Raw genomic sequence first — 21,786 nt, forward strand, 5'->3', positions numbered from 1 at the left:
CGAGATAGTCGCAGCGCATATACACTTGAGAACTGCGGTATGCATTGTTGTCACATCTCATAATTTATAGACAAAGTTATTAAAAAGCAAATTTCCACACTACTCGCTGTGAAACTCCTCTTTGACGAGTAACATTTCGTTGTTGACATTTAAAGCGTTACATTTTAATGACTCTTATGCAGATACAATTTTCAGACAAAATTAAAGTATGCACAACTGCCACATGCGTCCGAACCTCCATGAAACTCCTCGATTACATCGATTCTGACATAGACCCTTGCGAGGACTTCTACCTGTTTTCCTGTGGCAAGTTCTTGCGAGGAAACGACCAGGAGAAACCCGGAGAACAGTCCACGAAGGTCGCTGCCGAAAAGGAGATCCAGGTCAATATCAGAAACATATTGGAACAGCCCATATATATCGAAGATAGAGCCGCCTTCCAACAAGCTAAAAAATTCTACAGAACTTGCATGAACGAGACTAAGATAGAAGAGGAAGGACTGGCATGGATCAGGAGTGTCTTTAAACGTATTGGTGGGTGGCCTTCACTAAAAGGGAATCACTGGAAAGAAGATCAGTTCAATTGGCAAAAAGCAATGCACAGACTTAGAAAAATAGGGGTTAATGCTGATTTGTTCTTTCGAGTAACTGTGGATAAGAACAGATATAATGAAACACAGCATATTTTAGGGGTAAGTATTTAAGATCAAGTTTAGTAATGCAGTAAAAACACTTCTCGGCATTCGTACAGAGCGTTCTAATATATCTTGTACAGGGTTATTCATATAACATTTTACCCCTCTTAACTTTTTTATTTTTTGAGTTGAACAAAAATAGTTAGGATAAAAGTTGTAGGGAATCTTTCTGTGAGTTTAACGAGTTTATGAAAATAGAATTTATACAGGGCGTTTCAAAGATGCGCACCAAACTTATGTTTTTTTTAATGGAACACCCTGTATATTATTCGATTTTCGTAATCTCTGCTTTTTCCTGATTCCAACAATATATATATATATATATATATATGTTGTGGGTTTACTTAACAATTTGCTCAATATTCTGCTTTGAAAGACTGAATCTCGCAATGGGCAATGTAGAAATTGCTATGGAAAATAAAATTATAATATTAGATATTTATGCTCTATTTTAAATAAGTAGTAGTAATTATAAATTTTCAGTAATTGCTCCTATTATGTGCAAGACAAAGATTATACCTTTTAATTAAATTTCTCTTAAAATTATTGACTTGACCAGATTCATTTAAAATGCGGATTTTCTGAGATATATTTCTTTCAGGTGATTTACATTATTTGTTCTCTCTTGATTATACTCTATTCTTTAGAGTATCCCTGAGACAAAAATCCATAGGGGGTTAAGTCTGGACTTCGGGAAAGCCACAAAATTGTACCGTTGGCACTTATCCAGTCAATATAAGTATTGCCTAGATGCTGCTTAACGACATTTGTTCTGTGTGCTGAAGCGCCGTCTTGCTGCCAGACAATATTTTGCACATCAGAGCATTTATCAAATTACATATTTCTCTTCTGAGAAGTTACTGTATTTCAGTCCATCAAAGACATAAAGTACTGGACCTATTTTGCCTCTGAATAGAGATATATTGGTGTGGATATTCTGACGCCCAGTGATGTGAATTCCTTCTATTAAAAACGCCACTTACAAACAATAACAATATCAAACATGATGGCAGTGGTAATAGTAGTAGTAGTACCGTTGACGCTAGTAATAGTAATTGTAGTAGTAACAGTAGAAGAAGTAGTAATAGTTGTTAGCAATAGCAGCATTACGAACCTATAAATTCTTCATTTTGTAAATGTCTATTTAGCATTATTTGGCAAAACTCGCGCCACCTATTAGTGTCATTTCCATATAATTTTTGTACCAGGCGATAACAATATGGTTTATATTTGTATCATTATATCATTTTTTTTCATCATCATTTCATCAACGCTATAAAAGTTATACACCATTTTTAAAGGTGTGCGGAAAATAGTGTTACGTGGGTCAAATTTCAGTTCTATGAAAACATATTTATTCTACATAGCGATTTTAATATTTATTTTTCATGGCGAGATTCAGTCTTTCAAATCAGAATATTGAGCAAATTATTACGTAAACCTACAACATACATACATATATACATTGTAGGAATCAGGCAGAGGCAGATATTTCGAAAATCCAATAATATACAGGGTGTTCCATTTAAAAAACATAAGTTTGGTTCGTATCTTTGGAACGCCCTGTATAATTTCTATTTTTATAAATTCATTAAACTCATAGAAACATTCCCTACAACTTTTATCATAACTATTTTTGTCTAACTCAAAAAATAAAAAAGTTAAAGGGGGTAAAATATGATCGTGTACATGTAAATATTCTTGGAATCAAGAAAGACGATAAAACTGAACTTGCCTCTACCTAAAGTCGCTCGTTTAAATTAATAGAGAACATCAAAATTGGTAAAATATTTTTCCGAAACGGCTCTAAAAGTCTTTGTCCCATATTACTATTTCAAATAGCAACTGAAGTAATTGTATGCAAAAATTTTATAATATTTTTTTCAAAACTGCCCAAGGACAGCTTTTTTTTTAATTTTCTGTACGATTATTTCTCATTGAGGTATCAACTATTGACTGAAAAGTCACCTTTTTTTTATCATTGATATCTCATGATCGTACAGCGAACAAAAGGTGGGTTTTGCAAATTTCATTCAATTTTCTTCAAATGCCCTTTGGTATGTTCTAGAACAAAATTTTATACTTAGTATTAATTTGAAAAAGTGCAAAAATGACTTTTTCTGCTGTTTTGGAAAATCAACGACTACTTTGCAAATATTGCGAAAACTACTTACTAAAATTTTTTACGTTATTTTTCTCACAATTTCGTGTTCAATATTCATCAAATATCGAAAAAAAAAAATTAAAAAAAAATTTTGTTAATAAAATTAAAGATCATTTTTATTCAAAAATGGTTAGTTTTGAAAAAAACTGGTTTTTAAGTCATGAGAAGTTTCAATAAATAAATCGTATACTGATGCATGTAAAAAAATGTATGAAGATTCACTACCTATCAACTTAAATTACAGCAATTAATTTTAACTCGATGAAATAGGCATGCGAAGAAAAAAATCGCATCAGGACTGAACAGAAAATGATTCAGTACTTATAATTTTCTGAATATTTCGAAATGAAAAAATTTCAAAATTTCAAAATTGATTTTGTAAATTTCAAAAAATAAATTTTTTTGAAATTGTGAAATTGAATTGAATTGAAATTGAAATGTGAATTGTGAAAATGATGAGACAAAAAATTTTGAAAAATTAGACAGAATTGAATTTTTCAATCAATCAATTCAATTCAATTTCAATCAAAATTTTGATTTTTTTCATATTTGATGTTTATTAGGTATTTAATGCGAAATTGTGATAAAAAACGCAGAAATGTTTTTTTTTTTCATTTTAATCATCATTAACTTATTTTAATAAACAGTACAGTAAATGATCCTGTAATTTTTTATAAAACGATTTAGGAAATAAAAACGGTTTGACGGATCGATTATAAAATTTACAAGCTTCATGGGCATATATTTAGCTAAAAAAAACCTACAAACATTGGTATTTTTCGCAATATTTGCAGAGCAGTTGTTGATTTTCCAAAACAGCAAAAAAAATAATTTTTTTGCACTTTTCAAATTAATACTGAGTATAAAAAAAAGTTTAGTTCATGTGATGATAGAAAAGGTGACTTTTCACGATATCAATGAAAAATAATCGTATAGAAAAAAACATTGAAACTGAAGACACTAGCATTGATTAAGCCAGAAAAAAAATTTCTCAGCCCATGGGCAGTTTTGAAAGAAAAAGGAAATTTGTAAAATTTTTGCTTTGCATTAAGTATTTCTTTTAATTGAACCGAGAGAGACTCAAAAAATTTCTCATATCAAGATTTCAAAACTAGAATCTTCTCTTCAAGCTTCAAAAAGCTTTTCTTTCTCGATACGACCATTATTCATGCAGTTACAGCTTTTCAAAAATCACTAAAAAAAATTAGAAATTTTCTTACTGTCTTAATTTTTTTTGCTACTTGTAAGTATAAGGCAGCATCGCATTTAAAAATTTAAAAATTATTGCTATATTTACAAAGAATATGATTCAACATTTAAATAGGAAACCCTCTGTTCTGTATAATCACATTTATTTTGATTTTAGATACACGGCGTTGCCTATAGTCCTCCAAATATAGAAAACAAAACTAGAGCAATGTACTTGGACTACATGGTAGATGTAGCACAGGTTTTTGGTATAGATGGAAACATTGCGCGTAAGGATTCAAATGAAGTCATCGACTTGCTTTTAAGACTCGCAAAGGCAAGCAGTTTTATCTCATTCCTAAATTTAGATACATGGCATTTCCTAATTACTTCTAAAGGTTCAAGTAATGGTTTTTGGTGAAAAATAATTTTTATGGCATTCAATTTCCTTTTTAGAAGTATGAAGAATCTGTCGAGAGGAACAGAACTGGATTATATGATCTTTACAGCCTGTCAGAATTGCAACACATGTACCCGTACATATCTTGGAAGGATTACCTAAGCGGCATCCTCTTTCCCGCGGAAAGCATAACAGATGATGATACAATAGTTGTGAGTGAACCACTTTATTTAGGTGCGCTTATGAGAATCCTGAAGACTTCCTCAAGCAGGTACTGAGAATTTACACTTCTAAATTTTTTTTATATTTAGTTTTCAAAAACATGGTCCATTTTTATCTATTTAAGCGTTAATGTGAACTAATAGAGGCGGTGGTTTTGTAAATTTGATCGTAAAACAAGTTTGATAGGCGGGATGGACATTATTTAATACCTTTCCACCATATTTTGGGTGGAAAGTTAGTTAATTGCATTGGCTAATAAATGAAATAAAAATTATAGGGACGTTGAAGAAGTTCTCGCTGTTTTCCAGCAGATGGCACTACCAGAACTTCATGCGTGTAGTTTAAGATGTCAAAGCATCTAAGAAAGTACTATAACCAAGCTGAATAGTAGTATTTATGGGGAATGCAGCTGAAGCATGCAAGAGTTCTTGTTGAGACTTATGGCGACTATGGCTCTGTCGCAAACAACATGCAGATATTGGTTTAGAAGCTTCAAATAATAATGATTTTAATGTTGAAGATAAAGAACGTTCTGAAGATGAAGGATTATACGCATTACTTCATGAAGACTCATGTCAGACGCTAGCTGAACTTGCAGAGTTATTAGAAGTTGATCACACAACAGTTTCGAAACATTTGAAAGCATTAATAGTGATTTAAAATCAAGGACATTGGGTGTCGTACGAGTTGAAGCCGAGATATGCCAAATGGTGTCTTTGTAAGTGTGAACAGCTGCTTCAGCTGCAGAAAAGGGATGTTTTTTTGCACACCATCGTGACTGGCGATGAAAAATAGATACGCTACGACAATCCTAAGCGCAGAAAATCGTGAGGTAAGCCCGCCAACATTGTTGGCAAAACCGAATACCCATGGTCCCAACTGTATCAGCTGGGTATAGTATATTATGAGCTGCTTAAACCGAATGAATTGCAATTGAACCGACCACTGAAGGAAAAACGACCGCTATACGAGCAGAAACACGACAAACTTATTTTGCAGTATGACAACGACCACATGTTGCAATACCGATGAAAACCTACTTGGAAGCACTTAAATGGGAAGTCCACCCGCCATATTCACCAGACATTGTTCCTTTCGATTATCACTTGTTCCGATCTATGACACAAGACCTTTTTGAGCAGCACTTCCATTCTTATGAAGATGCCAAAGACTGGGTCGACTCTTGCATAGCCTCAAAAGACGTGTAGTTTTTCCGACGTGGATTAAAATGATGCCAGAAAGATGGGAAAAAGTAGAGGCTATCAATGGACAATACTTTCAGTGACAAGTTTTTTATTATTCTTTTTAAAGCATTTTTTTAACGAAAAAACAACGAGAAATTATTGAACATTCAATTACATTTATGCAACATTTTTTTTAACACAATGATTAAGTCTTCTGTAATAACTTTGAATGTACAATATTTTCTCGACACGGTCAAATGTAGATTGTGGGCATCAAAATAATAGGATTTAAAAACTGGGAACGGGTTAATGCCGAAATTATATCATTAGTGGTCGGAAACCACGCGCTGACATCGAATCTAAAATAGGGAATATCGAAACCGAAGCGGTTTATCGATATCGAGCAAATATATGGTTTTCCCTTAAAAATAATCAACATACTTTACTTAAAATCCACGTAAGGCTTTGCATAAAAATGCAACAGTGCTTAACTAGCATTCTCTACAAGACATCTAAAAATTAACTTCAGATTCGAATTTTTCATTATAAAAAATTTTCTATGCCGTTTTGGTTCAAGATGATTAAGGAATAAATTTGAAATTTAACGCCCTGTATATCGCAAACCAGTAACAATTTATTAAGGCAATTTTGGCAAAAGGTCTCCAATACAACAGTTACTGTATAACTCATTCATCATGGAACACCCTGTATAGAAAGGACGTATATAAAGTTCTTCGACGTAAAACCACACTTTCCTTAATTGAAAATATGTCAATATGGACCAATTTATCTACATATATACAAAAGTCAACGCCTACTGAAATATGCCCTCTCGATCTAATGATTTCTTTGTATGCATCCTTATTTATTTGATTGTATTATATTACTAGAATATGTACGATAATGCTGTAAAGAGTGGTAGTTTTTTCTCGCCCGTTTGATTACCACATCGCTTTTTCATAAAGCCTATGATTGTTACATTTTTAAATACAAAATTTGCTTTTTAATAATTTTTGTCTCTTATGAAATTTAAATATACAGGGAGTCTCTAAAGGGCCTGTACAACGCTGCACCAGATACAATACGGCTCAAAATAAGTCCATTTAAGTAAACTTGCCTTAGTCCAAAAATTGAAAATAACGGACTTACAGGTTATCAAAGTGATTAGAGGGTACAGAATATATTTTTCCATTGAAAAACATATCTTTTGAGACAGGGCAATAATAATAATTAGTTATTTTTTTAGATTTTTAGATTGTTTAAATTGGTTATATTGTTTAGATTAATTTAGATTGATTAGATTGTTTTTAGAAAATATGTTTTTTATTCTGTCAATTCTGTTTGCAGGAAAATTGTTAAATAAACGAAATTTAAAATTGTAAATGCACTGTTTCCTCTAAAGGCATATTTGTTGCAAATAAACGATTGCTCCTAATTTCGTTTATCAGTGGACTTGAAAATAACTTTTTTAAGGATTTACAAATTTAAATGCTTTTTTGTTGAAAACGGTTAACTGTTATCTTTAAGATAATAAAGGTATACCATTTTTGAGCAGAAAAGTTGGAGGAAAAGACTTTTCCAGCCCAAAGTGAAATACACCGTAGCACAAAAAAGTTTTGGCAGTTTAAATGCATCCTAATGGTCGGTTGTGGCAAAATTTCTCACCCCAAAAATCCCTCGGATACGAATGTTCAGGCAATTAGTTCGAATTTATTTTTTCAACTTTGATACCCTTTAACTCCGTTATTATCAATTTTTGGACTACAAGTTTTTCCGGAAAACCTCGAAACAGGTCGATTTTGCTTTCAAGGGGGACAACTTTTGATCATATATACATGGATGTAGGGTCATCCCTCTAAACGGGGCGGCAGCCCCTAAGAATATTAAATATCACAGGGTGTTAAAGTTTTTTTCGATTTATTTCACCGACACCTCCAACAGGTTTTTACATTATTTTTAAGGCAGAACAAAAAAATTTCAACACGTTTGAAAAGAGAATTGAAATACCTTTAAAATGACGTGCCACTTAACCCACCTCCCTCCCCCCATTTACACTTTCTTGAAGGCGTTGACACCCCGTTCAGGGGGATGATCCTAAATCCATGAATTTGTGATCAAAATATGTCCCCCTTGAAACCAAAATCGACCTGTTTTGGAGTTTTCCGGAAAAAACTGTAGCATTGTAAATATTTCAGGTGCATGGGGTGTTTTAATAGGGCCACCCTGTATATTTGCAAGGATGATTTTATAGATAAGAATAAGACTAATAATTACATAAAATCAAAATACAAAGGGAAATCTCATTTCATTTAAAGTAAAAATTATTTATTTTACTCGATATCTATGGCCCATATCTAACTCAAAAGACAAGAAATCTATAGAAATTAATTTCGCCTCGAAAAATATAAGGTCGAAGGGTAATTCATTTAAGCAATTTTCATCCGTAGAATATTGATTATTTATACAGATCCACACAGTAAAATGAAAATGAAGTACACCTAGATATACAGGGTGATTCACAACTTATTAAAAAAAAATTAGGAATAGATGCGGCATGAGAAATGGAGTCAATATCGTAAAAAAATTTTGTATGATCCTTACATGTAGTTTCCGAGAAAAAAATTATTGAAGTTATAGTACATTCAACCACTACATAGCTGGACAACTGTAGTCTCTAGCGTCATGCACAATACACGTGGGAGCCACGTGGCCTCAGCGACTCCGAATACTGACATCCATTTTGCAGTCGTCGTTGGGATAGTGTTTACCTGTTATCTGTGGTGTTTACAATTAGTTTTTTCGTAGTTAATGTCAAAAATGGTTTGCGTGTATAGCAATTCGGAGTTGATGGATATCGTTTTAATTTATTAGACAACATTTGTATTATATTGAAGCATTTGTGTTATGGTGAAGCAAAACATTTGTCTTAGTTTGTATAAACTTAGTAAGATGGACTCAAATGTGTTTACACGTTGGTGGATAAAATTTTGAACAACTGTCGTTGTAACATCGGGTATGTTAAATCATTTTATTATTTAAAAACATAAATTAATTTTATTAATTAATAAAGATAAAAGCAGTTGAATTTGCCGATAAAAAATAGGTGCTATACAATTATCACACCGCCATTCCAGTCGCATTGTGCGAGGTCAGGTTTTACAGTGGACCAGTTTCCAGTCCCGTGCAGAAGTGTATTTTTAAATCATTTTCGAACTGCCCTTTTTTGATTTTTTCTTTACAAAATTGTATTTGTAAGTCCCTTGTACATCCAGAATTTTTATTTTTTTTTATTAGTTCTGAATCACCCTGTATTTATAATCTACAGTATAAATAAATCATACATTCGAATTTCAAGATCCATTCGAATGGTCATGTCCATGTTTAATCTCAGTCCATTCAATAGTACTCGTATATTCCAGAACAGTGGCCAACTTCATTGCCTGGCATACGCTGCAACATCTTATCCATTACCTACCTGCAAAGCTATTGGACAAAGCTTACGATTACCTGGAAAAACTGTATGGGGAAATTGTAAAGGAACCCCGTTGGATGACATGCATCCAAGCCACTCGAGAACGGTAAGTCGATCTTAGATGAATGGAAGCAGATATCCATCCTCATTACACGTTGAATTTAATTTATTTATTTTAAACTATTTACATTTTTGGTACTGAGATAGAAGCAATCCCCTTATGTACTCAATGTAACCAAAAACATTGAGGAAAATTTCCAACCTACTTAATGTTGTCCATCATTAGATAAATTGTCACAGATTTTCAAGTAAAAACGTGGTCAGTACACTTTATTTGTGTGACATTCTTTAGACGTTACAAAAGGTATTTGTTAAATATCTGCATATAAGAACTGCTTTTTTATGTCACATTTCATTGTTTATACACTTACAACATAGTTTATTTTTTGTCTATATCCTCAAAAAAGGTTGTATCAAACTGAATAAGTATAAACAATAAAATGAGAAGCGTATCTCCCGTTTCTAATGAAAGAGACAAAAAAAATAAGAACTGATTCTTGTGATGTACATTCTGCACATTTTGTACCTTTTGAACGAAAAGCGCTATTACTAGCGGCAACTTTCAAAAATAGGAAAGCGTAATCTGAAACAAGAATAAAATACTTTCTCATCTTCATTTGTAAAAACTAATTTACTGATCTTGTACCTTAATAATAACTCTCTTTTGTTATTAATCCAATTTGGAAGAACTGAAATTAATATCTCACCCTTTCTTTATATAAGATCGATTTACAAACATTTTAGGATGGATTCCGTTGTGTCTGCAGCGTATATAGAGAATTTCTTCAATGAAAATACAAAGAGAGACGTAGAAGAAATGACAGCGAATATCAAGACGCAGCTTAAAATCGTTATGAAAAGGGAGTATGGACTAGACGACAAGGTTGTTGAAAATATTTTGAACAACATGGTGGACATCGGTTCAAATAATGATCTGATGGAGATTCATTGGGAGAACCAGGCGTATGACGTAGTAAGTAAATGTAAATATGTACTTGATTACTGTAGGCCTATCAAATTAAAGTTAAATAGCAAATATTAAGTACCAATAAGTACCTTCGCCAGTCATGTCATTTTTTATATAAAAAAGAACACATATTCTCATAGCGTCAAGTTATTTTAAAACTGCTTTAATGTTCTTGTCAAGGGTGGCCTATTTATTTTATTAGAACCAACAGGTCCTGAAAATGCGCTTTAAATTTCTGTTGCAAATAGAAAGTCAAATTCAATTTAGGATTTCTAGAAATGGTGAAATAAGGGGGAAGAGTTGTAAATATTTATTGTATATATGTGGCACGAAAGAATATGGTAAACATATCTTGATTGATTCCCAGTATATCTGGGAGCTTTTAGTGAAGAACAAGGAGAAAGAATGCACCAGGACTTGAATGAATTTGAACAAAGATATCAAGGTGTTTGAGGCAAGAATATGTTAGCAAACTATTGCTGGAATCTAAAGAGAGGCAGAAATAAAGCACATAAAGGAAAAGCGATTCGAAGATCATTCTAGGAACAACGTAAGCATTCTCGATTAATTTCGATTAACACTTATGCTGAGAGAAACCAATTAATTTGTTGAAGGCCTTATAAAGTTTTTTTTTAATTCTAGTTTGTGAGGAGACCTCGTATTGTATAAAGTTCTAGGTTTCAAGAATGGTTGAATAGTTTCCGTACTGGTTACCACTCTTCTTCAGGAGAAACTCTAAAACTACATTTCCGGCAATTTGGGTCGTTTTAGATGATTTTTGTGTTAATATTCCAGGGAACTGTCAACAAATATATGCCTCTGCATATAACGTATAGCATTTCTCACATTGGGCTGTGTTAACAGTTAGTCTTATCATATCAAAAGGAAAAAATCAAGATAATGTTTCTGTTACCTTATGTCAATAATAATGTAAACATTAAACAGATTTAAATAAAAATTTATTAATTTTTCACTTAGCACTAAACTCCAGACCAAGTTAGACTTAGGACTAGACTACGTTTCCCAAAATAATCCAGAAGGGAATTTTTTCTTTAACCACCTGGTATAAATTAACACTTTAAATTTTGACATAATTGCCAGCCCCTGGAGCATCAACTTGTATCACGCCACCTACATAATAAATACATTACGGTTCATAAATGTTTATAGTAGTAGTAACGCGGTAATAAAATTTTATCAAATTTTACCCAAGCGGCATGAGCCACTCCATGAAACCATGCAAATTAACACCTCCCCTGCATATAAATTCGCCGAGACCCGTGCTCGAAGACAACGGAAGATGAAAGTGTTTCACCATTTACAGTCGCAACTTGAATTGATTGTGACACAACCGGTTTACTAACTCGAATCTGATTATATCTGCGACGTCAGGAATGAGAAAAGATTTATTCATTCGGAGAAGCAAGAACTACGGGAATGACAAAAAGACGAGATAGCAAAGATAAAGAATTGTGAGAAAGGAAATATATATTGAAGTCATCTGAAAGAAATGTTAAAGAAATTGTCTTACGATTAAGTATGGTGATTAGATCAGAACAAAATGAACACTTGTTAGAGAAAATAGACAAAGGATAAAGAACATGGCTTCATTGAATAGAAATAATAATGGATATAAAGAAAAAAACCTTAAGGAAATATAGAGAAAACTTGAAGGAATAGATGAAGAACATTTTGAACACCATAAGTAGAAAAAGTAAGATGAAATGAACATTATTGAGTACACTGGTCGACATGATCTTTGTAATACAAACATTTGGAGGTGATTCTTGTAGAATTTCACCTCCTAAATTCCAATCTGCTTCCAGATTTTTTTATAAAGTTTGACGAGAATATGAAAAAATAAAATGTATCACGATCAGGACTTTGAAACGTGTTTTATGTTGTTCTGAAACATATATGATTCCTAACAGATATTTCCTGCTGAAATCGAATATGTCTTCCAATTTTTTCCATCGCATTTTTATCGCAATTTTTTTAAGTCCCCTGACAAAACAAGTGACGCCTTTGAATACCTGAACACTATGTCTTCCAATCTGTGTCATGCCAAAATAAAAGAAGGCATATTTGTAGGTCCTTATATCTGAAAAGTCTTGAAAGACGACGTTTCAAATCAAAATTCAATCCCCTTGAGCTAGCAGCCTGGGAATCATTTGTTTCTGTGGTGAAAGGATTTTTATCAGGCAAGCAAAGCAAATAACTACCCGCAACTGACAGCAAAACTTCTAAGAAACTTCAAAATTAAAAAGTGATGAAGTGAGGAAAATAGGTACATGAATTTTGCAAAGAAGAATTAAAATTGTAAATAAAGATTTCTGTCCAAATTCAATGTAGGAAGGTGTAGTTAGAAGTTTTCTTATTCTTCATATGATCTTACCTTTACTTTGATTTCTGCTATTATTACACCAGGAAAATTAGCGAAAATAAAAGAGAAACTCGAAAAAAGTCCTATTCTCGAGATTATTGTCTAAAGGAACATAATACAAGACATATCTCGTCTCGTGAGTCAAAAACTTTTATTAGCTAACTTTTCTATTTAAACAAATAAGTGAGGAAAACAGTTTTTTCACTTTGCAGGGAAAACCATCAATTTTGGCGAAAAGTGACTCACAGACAGCTTATAGGAAGTAAAATTATCTACAAAATGAGACTTCTTAAATTAAAATCGGTTAATAAACCCCCACCACTCCGCCGCCGGCCGCCGGACGGTTTACTTATCGAGTACCTTCTCTTTAAAGGGCTCGTGAGTCGTTAATTTTCCACATTTTTCAATGCAATTCACGGGAAATCGTAGTTTACGTCGTAAACTTTATTTTGCGAAAAATTGAAGTCTTAATATTTGTAAACAATTGCGCTACAATTTTAAAAAAATATATATTATTTTGGCTCCTGTTGGTCGTAGAAAGTACTTTTTTTTATTTTAAAACTGTATTTTTTTTGCCAGCTATCCATTGCATCTATTTTCGGTTAGATAGCATAAATAGCAACAATGTTATTCAAATTGTTTATAAGCGAAAAACGCACGGCTTTTTAATGCACAATTTGAGAATGTTAATGTCAAAAAAACAGTGATATTTTTTAATACGTCGCTTAATTGCGTCTTTAAGATTACAATTACGCTTTCAGAATAATGTTTGATTGAAAATAAACGCCTGTACAGAGGCTTAAAGTTCATAACTTTTGGAGCCTCCGCTATAAACAAATAGAATTGTGCGAAAACTATTGCACCTACAGCGCCCACTTTTGTCATACTTTTGAAGTATGACAAAACCCTCAATAAATGCGATAGTTATAAACAAATTAAAAATGGGCACTTTTCTTGTTTTTTTGCAATAACAAAAAACTGTTTTCCTCACTTATTTGTTTAAATAGAAACGTTAGCTAATAAAAGTTTTTGACTCACGAGACGAGAGATGTCTTGTATTATGTTCCTTTAGACAATTTTACAATAATCTCGCGGATAGGACTTTTTTCGAGTAAAAATTAATTAATTTGCTTGGTCTATATATGGAATGGAAAATTTAAATGGTTTTGTTCTTAATTTTTGGTAGTAATAGTTTACAATATAATAAATAATGATATCATCTATTTGAAATAATTGAAACCTTACTAGGTTCATTGGTTTAAGCAAGTCAATTGTTTCTTCAGTTTTGCCTTCGGTATATAAAAAGTTTATTTATTTTCTGCTTCATTTTGTATTTAAATGTAAAATTAATAACCCTGTGAAAGAAAAGTATGGAATAAATTTGTTTACTATTCGTGTACCCCATCTCTTCCACGTTGAATTATTTGCATATTGTGAAGCCCTTGGAATTTGTAAAAACAACTTTTACTATTTTCGACCATATACATCTAGAACATATATTTCTCAATTTGGCAATATCTGGTTACAATATAGGTAATATACGAAGGTTACCTTTGACCTTTAGAACATGTAAGTATCATAAGTTTGTTTTCTCAATCCTGACATGTCCAAAATTTGTTTCATTGTTGTCCAAGCATACTTCAATACAGTTGAGTTAAAAGTCTGCTTCATCTTTTTTTTTTCCTATACCATTTTGCAGAAATTCACACGTCTTACAATTAGTTACGACGCCGGTATTTTCTGATGTATAGATATAATCTGATAATTTTCCATACAGTCATATTACATACTTGAAATCTTGTGGCCAATCTTCGAGAACTGGTACCAGGATCCTATTCCATGGCGTTTAAAATATTTGGTTTTTCCACTCTCTGGGTTTGACTCCATCCAATATTAGATTATTAACGTTTAAAGCTCCCATAACTTCTTAAATGTTGCACCAATCTTATAAACATTTTCTTATATTATTCGGTTTTTGTAAATCAGGATAATGTAACTGATATCATCTTTTTGCAACAGCATCTTTTGCTCCTGACAAAAAGTAGTCTCTAACAATTGCATCTCTTTCTTGCTTGATATATATGCTTTTTCATAATGTCACACAGAAACTTAAAAATGAAAATATAAAAATTCACTATGCCATCGTCAAACACTTCGCCAAATAAATAACAAGGTTATACACTTACACTAAGCAAAGACACTTCACATACCTTCTCCAACATATTCGGTTATTCTGTGTCTATTTATAGGCCATCCAAAATACACCGGAGGCTATTCTCCTCCATAGACGCTAAATACCTTTACACAAGGTCACATAGTTCGATTCGTTGTGGCTTCGTCATGGCAGATTCATAGAGCTTGAGCAGCGGAGGCTAGCCTCTGTTGTTTTCGGATCAGGATCCGATTCTGCTTAAATTTAAACAGTGCAGAGTTGATCATTTGATTGCGGGTAAATAGTAATAAATAACGTTAAAATAAATTATACTTTGTCTGCGGTTAAATATTATTATTCATTCGGCTGATGAAGTGTCTGAAAAAACGTGAAACGTTTTCGAAGTACATTTGCATGAAAATTTTTGTTATTTGTGTGCAATTTTTGTATTTTTAACACCAAATTTTACTATACACACTATATTTATCAAATAATAATCAAATTTTGTAGTATTTGCCAAATGATACGTTGTATGTTCTAAAATGGATTTTCTTATCGATATATGTGGGGAAATTATGTTTTTTAGGCAAAGGTCGATGAAGACAAACTGTTACAGTCGGTCCTAAATTTGGATTTTATCAGCTTAAACATGACATTTGGAAAGCTGAGAAAAACAGTTAAGGAGAATTGGCTAGGGCAAAGCAGCTTTGTCACCGGGATCTATGTTTATTACTCCGCGAAGGAAAACGTAATGAGTAAGTATTATTAGAGGTTATTAATAAACTCAACATGCTTTTGATAACAATTTTAAAAAGTATTTGAGAAAATATGTATGTTACACTAAAAATTCACAAAATATTATTTATTCCTTTTATGAATTTGAATGTTTGTTAAAAGAATTACAATTGATTAAAAAAATGTACTTGATATTCAATATACGAGTGTATTCTACATCCAGAAAAGAAAATAGAACCTGGAAAACACTCACTCATATGTCTTCCCACGGAAGATTGTTATCGTAATAACTTTTTTTTACTCTAGGAAGGAAACAAATTTGTGTAATAGTTGTCGGGTAGGGTAGTTTGGGTGCTAGAAAAAAATATTTTTAGAAAAAATAATGACTGAGCAATAGAGTAAAACGAGAACCAATTATAGAATATATGTTTTTTCCGTACTGGCGTTAACATTTTATTTTTATAAAAAACCGTTTATAAGATAAATAAGAAAAATTATATCGCTGAAAGTATGAGATATAGTTTACGATAATCTATTACAGCGCTTGGAAATAATTCTTCCCGGATCGTCTCCGCTTCCTATAACTTGCATATTATGAATAACTTAACTGTAAATCACCCTGGATTACTTAGCGGCATATTCGCCGGTGTTTATTACCATCTAAATCTACTAAAATATACGAAACTGATTAAAAGATAAACAGAGATTTGTTACATACATTCCTCGGAACAATAAATTGTTTATATAAAACAATATAAAATGTTGGAAACCATGGTATATTTGCAAAAAGTATTTCTTATAATACTTTTAAAAGAGTAAAAATGTATTACAAGGTGACCTAAAAATAAGCACTTTTTAATATATTTTTAAAATAGTGAACAAGGCCATAAGTGATAGTATAGGATTCTCTAGTCTAGGCGATTTAATCACTCGTCAAACATCCGTTAAATACAAATGTGTCAAATATATGAAGAATTTTGGCCAATTGTCCGGACGAATTAGATTTTTTTCTCAAAAATCGGGCCTAACTTAAATTTTATGGGCTTAAAATTAAGTAAAAAATACACAGAATAAAAGCCTAAATTTGTATATTTGTAGAGGTCGAGTGTCATATTGTTTATAATAAAAGAAAAAAAATAATAATTGCTCTTTTTTTCAGTTTCTCGCTTATATCCTCTAATCGACATGAGGTATTTTGCTACAAAGGACAGGCATTTGTGAAAGCTGGCAAAAATTTTTTTACATTGCAAAATTACGGGGAAGAAAAAAATTTTCAGCATTAAATAAAAAGAACGAATTTGACTGAAATTGGATCCAATCAAAAAAAAATTCAGCGTATAAAGGAAGTCTTTTACTTTTCAACGAGCCCAAGTTTATTACAAAATATTAAATAGAACTGCCAGAATACCGTTAAAAAATAAATTATCGGCTCCTATTGGTCGGACCGAGACACTTTTTTAAATTCTTGTTTTTTTTAAGCACTATTTGATGTAATTGGTTTGAAATCTGTTTATTAAAAAACCTCCGAGATAAGGACCCTAGTTACCATCTTTTTTTTTGTTAATAACTTTTCTACTTTGTAATTTAAAAATCTGAAATTTACGCAAACGCGAGACAATATTCGATTTTTTTTACCCAATTTCGATATCTTGACATGGGTAGAAGATATACGCGCTCCCATTTTTAACTTTATAATTTTGCAGTAGGTCGCTATTTTGAAATTGTTGGCCCGGATCGCGTATATTTTTTCCTGTAGTTTCATCGAATTTCAGTCAAATTCGTTCTTTTTATTTAATTCTGAAAATTTTGCATATTTTTTCTTCACAACTAATGTTGTAATGTAAAAAAAATTGGGAGCTTTCACAAATGCATATCCTTATAGCAAATTTCTTCGGGAACAAAATCGATAAGTATATCTCATGTCGAATAGAGGCTTATTTTCGGAGATATAAGCGAAAAACTGAAAAAAGAACAATTATTATTTTTTTATTTGTTTTGGTCTGATTTGCCCGGATTAAAAATTGAGGGCCCCAAGTTGTACCATAGACACGTTATTCCTGGCTTATTGTTTAACTAATTATGGGATAAAATGGTAACAAATAAATGCAATATTACTAACAATGAACACATTAAGAATAAAAAAGTATATAATTTACTTATTTACAGTATTCAATTGTAAATTGTAACCTATTAGGTGTAGTTTAAGAACTACAACATAATTACAACATTACGTAAATAATTGGATATAGGTACATCAAATATTAAAATTACCTATTGGAATTGGAGGTAGCATTAAAATAAATGTATATATTTTACCTAAATATACTCCGGGCATATGCCCGGAGTTACATTCTTGTTTACAACGGGAAAAATATGTTTATAATATTTTGTTAGAGTCACAGTATAAAACAAAATAATAGCAATAAATAAACCTACGGGACAGTATAAGTAGGGGAAAAATTATAATTATATATTTTATAATTAATCTTTAATCCTTTACTAATAATTACACATGCTCACAAACAGAAATCAGATGACTAGGTGACCTTTATGTTTTTGGGGTCGCTGATCACGATCCCGGTGCAATATGAGCCTATCACGTTTAGATCAAGGTCAAATAAAGGTCAAATACATTAACTCGATTTTTTTTCTGAAAGATTGAAAAATTTTACGTCCGAATACGCTGGTTATTTTCAAGTCATCTGTAGTTTGAATCCTCGTTTTTAGTATCCCGGATGATATCTCGTATAGGAAGCAAGATATCGGATTAATGACCTCTACAAAAGTTGTGGGAAATCTCGGGGACCATCAACTGGTTATCTTGGAACTGGCTTTGAGAGTCTATTTCAGGGTCAGATGAAGGTCAAACATCGTAATTCAAGTGCCATAATTTTTCAGATTACCTAAAAAGCATAACTTTTACGCGTTTGAATCCCGAAACTAAACTTCTTTAGAAGATTAAGCTAAAAACGTTTCTTAACCGTGTACATCATAACCCCAGAACTCTATAACCCATAACCCTGAAATCCCTCATAATCCCAACACTCAATAAGCAAGAGACTTATACGCTTTGAAACCTAGAAACAGAAGATGTTTCAGCCAGACACGCTTCTTAACACAATGAGTGAATAAAGTAATTACGAAATCCTACAATCACAAAATAAGCCTAATGATAAGGGAACACACGATATTTAATCACCCTAGAGAGGATAAAAACCAGCTATTTCCATGTTGTTCCTAACCGTAAGGGCGAAACTGAACACTTATCTGATTTCTTATTTTGGACTGTGAGTGTGATTTCATGAAATGAAAATTTTTCCGTGAGGGAGAGATTAATTCCCTGAACTTTCATAAATATAATATATACAATGTTTCGCTTCTTAGCCGATATATCAGCCGAGAGATCAGAAGAAGGATTTGACCTCTAGATGACCTGCAAATTACTTTCGGTGGTCAGGCGTATTCGGACGTAAAATTTTCCGCTCTCTCAAAATCCGTGGTGAAAAAAATTGTATCATTCGAGTGTGTTTGACCTTCATTTGACCTTGATCTAGACGTGATGGGGTCATATGGACACCGGGATCGTGATCAGCGACCCTAAAAACACAAAGGTCAACTGGTTCGAGACCCATTCCTAGCCGAGAGATAAAAAGAAGGAATTAACCTCTAGATGACCTGCAAATGACCTTCAGTGGTCGGTTCGACTAACAGGTCGAAGCGTGCTCGGACGTAAAATTTACCGCTCTTTCAAAATCCGGGGTCAAAAAAATTGTATCATTCGAGTTAATATGTTTGACCTTAATCTAGATGTGTAGGGTCATATGAACACCGGAATCGTAATCAGCGACCCCAAAAATATAAAGGTCGCCTAGTCTCGGAAAAAGGACTTTTCGATTTTTGTTTGTGGGTCTGTGTTATCTATAAACAAGAATACTATACAAATTCAAGTAGTTGAGCTGTAAATTCGATGAGTGTTTAAAAAAAAAGAAAAGTATTACCGACTTTGTTTTTGTTGCAAACAAGCTAATGGTAGAAAATGATCCTTCTACAGACAGCTTGGCACACAAATAAAAGTTTGTTCTACAAGAAGACTATTTTGGAAATTTCTGCATTTTCATTGGGATTATTTTTACAATTTTTATATTACTATCCATAAATTGTAGATTTCTTCAAATTTTCAAGCTATATTATACGAAAATTTCACACAAAATGTGCCTGTCCCTATTTCAGAAACAGTTGCGAGAAAATAAATAGTTTGTCTCTATTAGAAAATAACGATTCAGGAGTGTCATTGGAAAGAATATTATAGAGGAGCTTACTAAGATAACTATTCTTTCTTACATTTGTTTTTTTTCATAAACACATTTTTTTCTAAATTGAAGGTGCTGGTCTAAATTTAATCTAATGTCTTAGATTTCCTAAACAATTAATGAAAATTTAATTTTAAACTTCAAAGAAGGAAAAATTAAATTGATTTCCTTATTCACACACATTTTTTTCTAAATTGAAGGTGCTGGTCTAAATTTAATCTAATGTCTTAGATTTTCTAAACAATTAATTAAAATTAAATTTAATATCTACCGATGAATTCGGTGTATGCCTCAGGGTTCCCCGCGGGCATATTCGGTGGCGTTTATTACCACCGCGACCGGCCGAAGTACATGAACTATGGCTCGGTGGGTTCCATAATGGCCAAGGAGATGTCGCACATACTTATGGTGGACGGTCCACATTCTTCCGGAGTATCGAGAAGCCGCTCGTCGATGGACTTCGAGATTGGGAACTCGAATAAGCGCGTACGTATGTTTATGGTTGTATGTATAAGCGTACATTATGTTAGAAGTTTGTCTGTCATTCCTTCAGCATAAGCTGGATATGGATAAATACAGAGTGTCCATAAAGCCACGTCGCCAGTAATTTTGTTTGAAACAGTGATTTTTGTTTCTTTCACATTGGTAATTACATTTTGGCAAATTTATAAATTATTAAAACAATAAGATCAAGGTTACGTTAAAATACATTTTACAATTTCTCACTTCGTAGAATAAATAATTATTTTCTGCATCTGACTTTTGCAATTTTACCAGACACAGAGAAGGCCAAAATCAGTTATTAAGTTGCCACAGATGAAGAAATAATTGTTAAAAACATTTTAGCAAGTTTATCTAGGTTCTAGTTTCAGTTGGACCAAAAAAATGCAAAAGACGAGGCCAAGGCGGATTCGATCGGCATGAAAATCGCCTACGACAGTTACTCCATATTGGTTCAACAAAATGGGGTAGAGCCACGTCTTCCTGGCTTGGAGTACTCTCCCTACCAATTGTTCTGGATATCGTCAGCCATCCGTCACTGCGCAAAATATTCTGCTACGACTATGAATACATCATCAGCTGATTGTCAATGGTCTCCGCCTCAGTTTCAAGTTAATGGACCTTTGCAGAATTTGGACGACTTCGCCAAAGACTTTGCCTGTCCCGTCGGATCTGGAATGAATCCTGAGAAGAAGTGTTTTATTTGATAGATAATTCAGCCATGTGTTTGTGTAATAATTGTTTGAATAAAGTTGTTATGTTAACAAAAATTGAAGACATATTTCCTAATTTGATCATTAGTGAATCATATTGTAGAGGTGCTTCCTCAACTTACAGTATCAAAAGTATGAAATTACTCGCTCTCATTTCCTTAGTTATATATAGCGTAAATAATCAATTTTTCCTTTACATGAGTCTATCTTGGCCTTAAATTTATTTACGGTGTTCTTCGTAGAGTACTTTTGAAAGTATGTTTAAGTCAGCATAAGGAATATCAGATGTTGGCTTTGAGCCTAGGAAAGTTTCTTTTTTGTAAGTTCATCTTCATTTTCTGCAGTGTCTCCCCCTTGGCACCTACCTAACATATCCTGACCCTATAGACGGTTGCCAATTCATTTAGCAATCTTGAACAGCCCCATTAAGTTTTGAGCAGATCCTGTCTAGATTTACTACAACTTGACGATAAGAGGATGTGTAAATAAGTTTTCATTCGTGTATCAAGTATCCTCCTCTTCAGTCTTTATGTCAACCATTCACGAAAATTCCTGTAAGGAAGACTAGGTACATTTTGTTGTGTAAATCTCAATCCGAAAACTCCAGCTTATATTCCTGCAGTCTTTATTGAAGTCGTCC

General features: G+C 32.6%; 1 protein-coding gene across 1 annotated transcript; it reads left to right on the forward strand.

Moving 5' to 3' along the window:
* The first annotated feature begins 167 nt into the window (after window positions 1-167).
* Window positions 168-21,147, forward strand: LOC108913433 (neprilysin-2-like). The gene is made up of 8 exons (XM_018718985.1): window positions 168-692; window positions 4,226-4,384; window positions 4,504-4,718; window positions 9,273-9,431; window positions 10,130-10,358; window positions 15,474-15,642; window positions 20,228-20,418; window positions 20,805-21,147. The coding sequence occupies exons 1-8, from the start codon at window positions 168-170 to the stop codon at window positions 21,138-21,140; spliced, it is 1,983 nt and encodes a 660-aa protein (XP_018574501.1). The 3' UTR covers window positions 21,141-21,147.
* The last annotated feature ends 639 nt before the right edge of the window (window positions 21,148-21,786 follow it).

The sequence above is a fragment of the Anoplophora glabripennis genome, unplaced genomic scaffold, assembly GCF_000390285.2.
Source record: "Anoplophora glabripennis isolate ALB-LARVAE unplaced genomic scaffold, Agla_2.0 scaffold521, whole genome shotgun sequence".
In the NCBI taxonomy this organism is placed as follows: domain Eukaryota; kingdom Metazoa; phylum Arthropoda; class Insecta; order Coleoptera; family Cerambycidae; genus Anoplophora; species Anoplophora glabripennis.

Bases quoted from the DNA above. Each gene is read 5' to 3' on its own strand.
- LOC108913433 (XM_018718985.1), top strand. From the start codon at position 168: ATGACTCTTATGCAGATACAATTTTCAGACAAAATTAAAGTATGCACA. The intron at 10,359-15,473 runs GTAAGTAAATGT...TATGTTTTTTAG, and splicing joins AGAACCAGGCGTATGACGTA to GCAAAGGTCGATGAAGACAA. The intron at 20,419-20,804 runs GTACGTATGTTT...TTCTAGTTTCAG, and splicing joins TTGGGAACTCGAATAAGCGC to TTGGACCAAAAAAATGCAAA.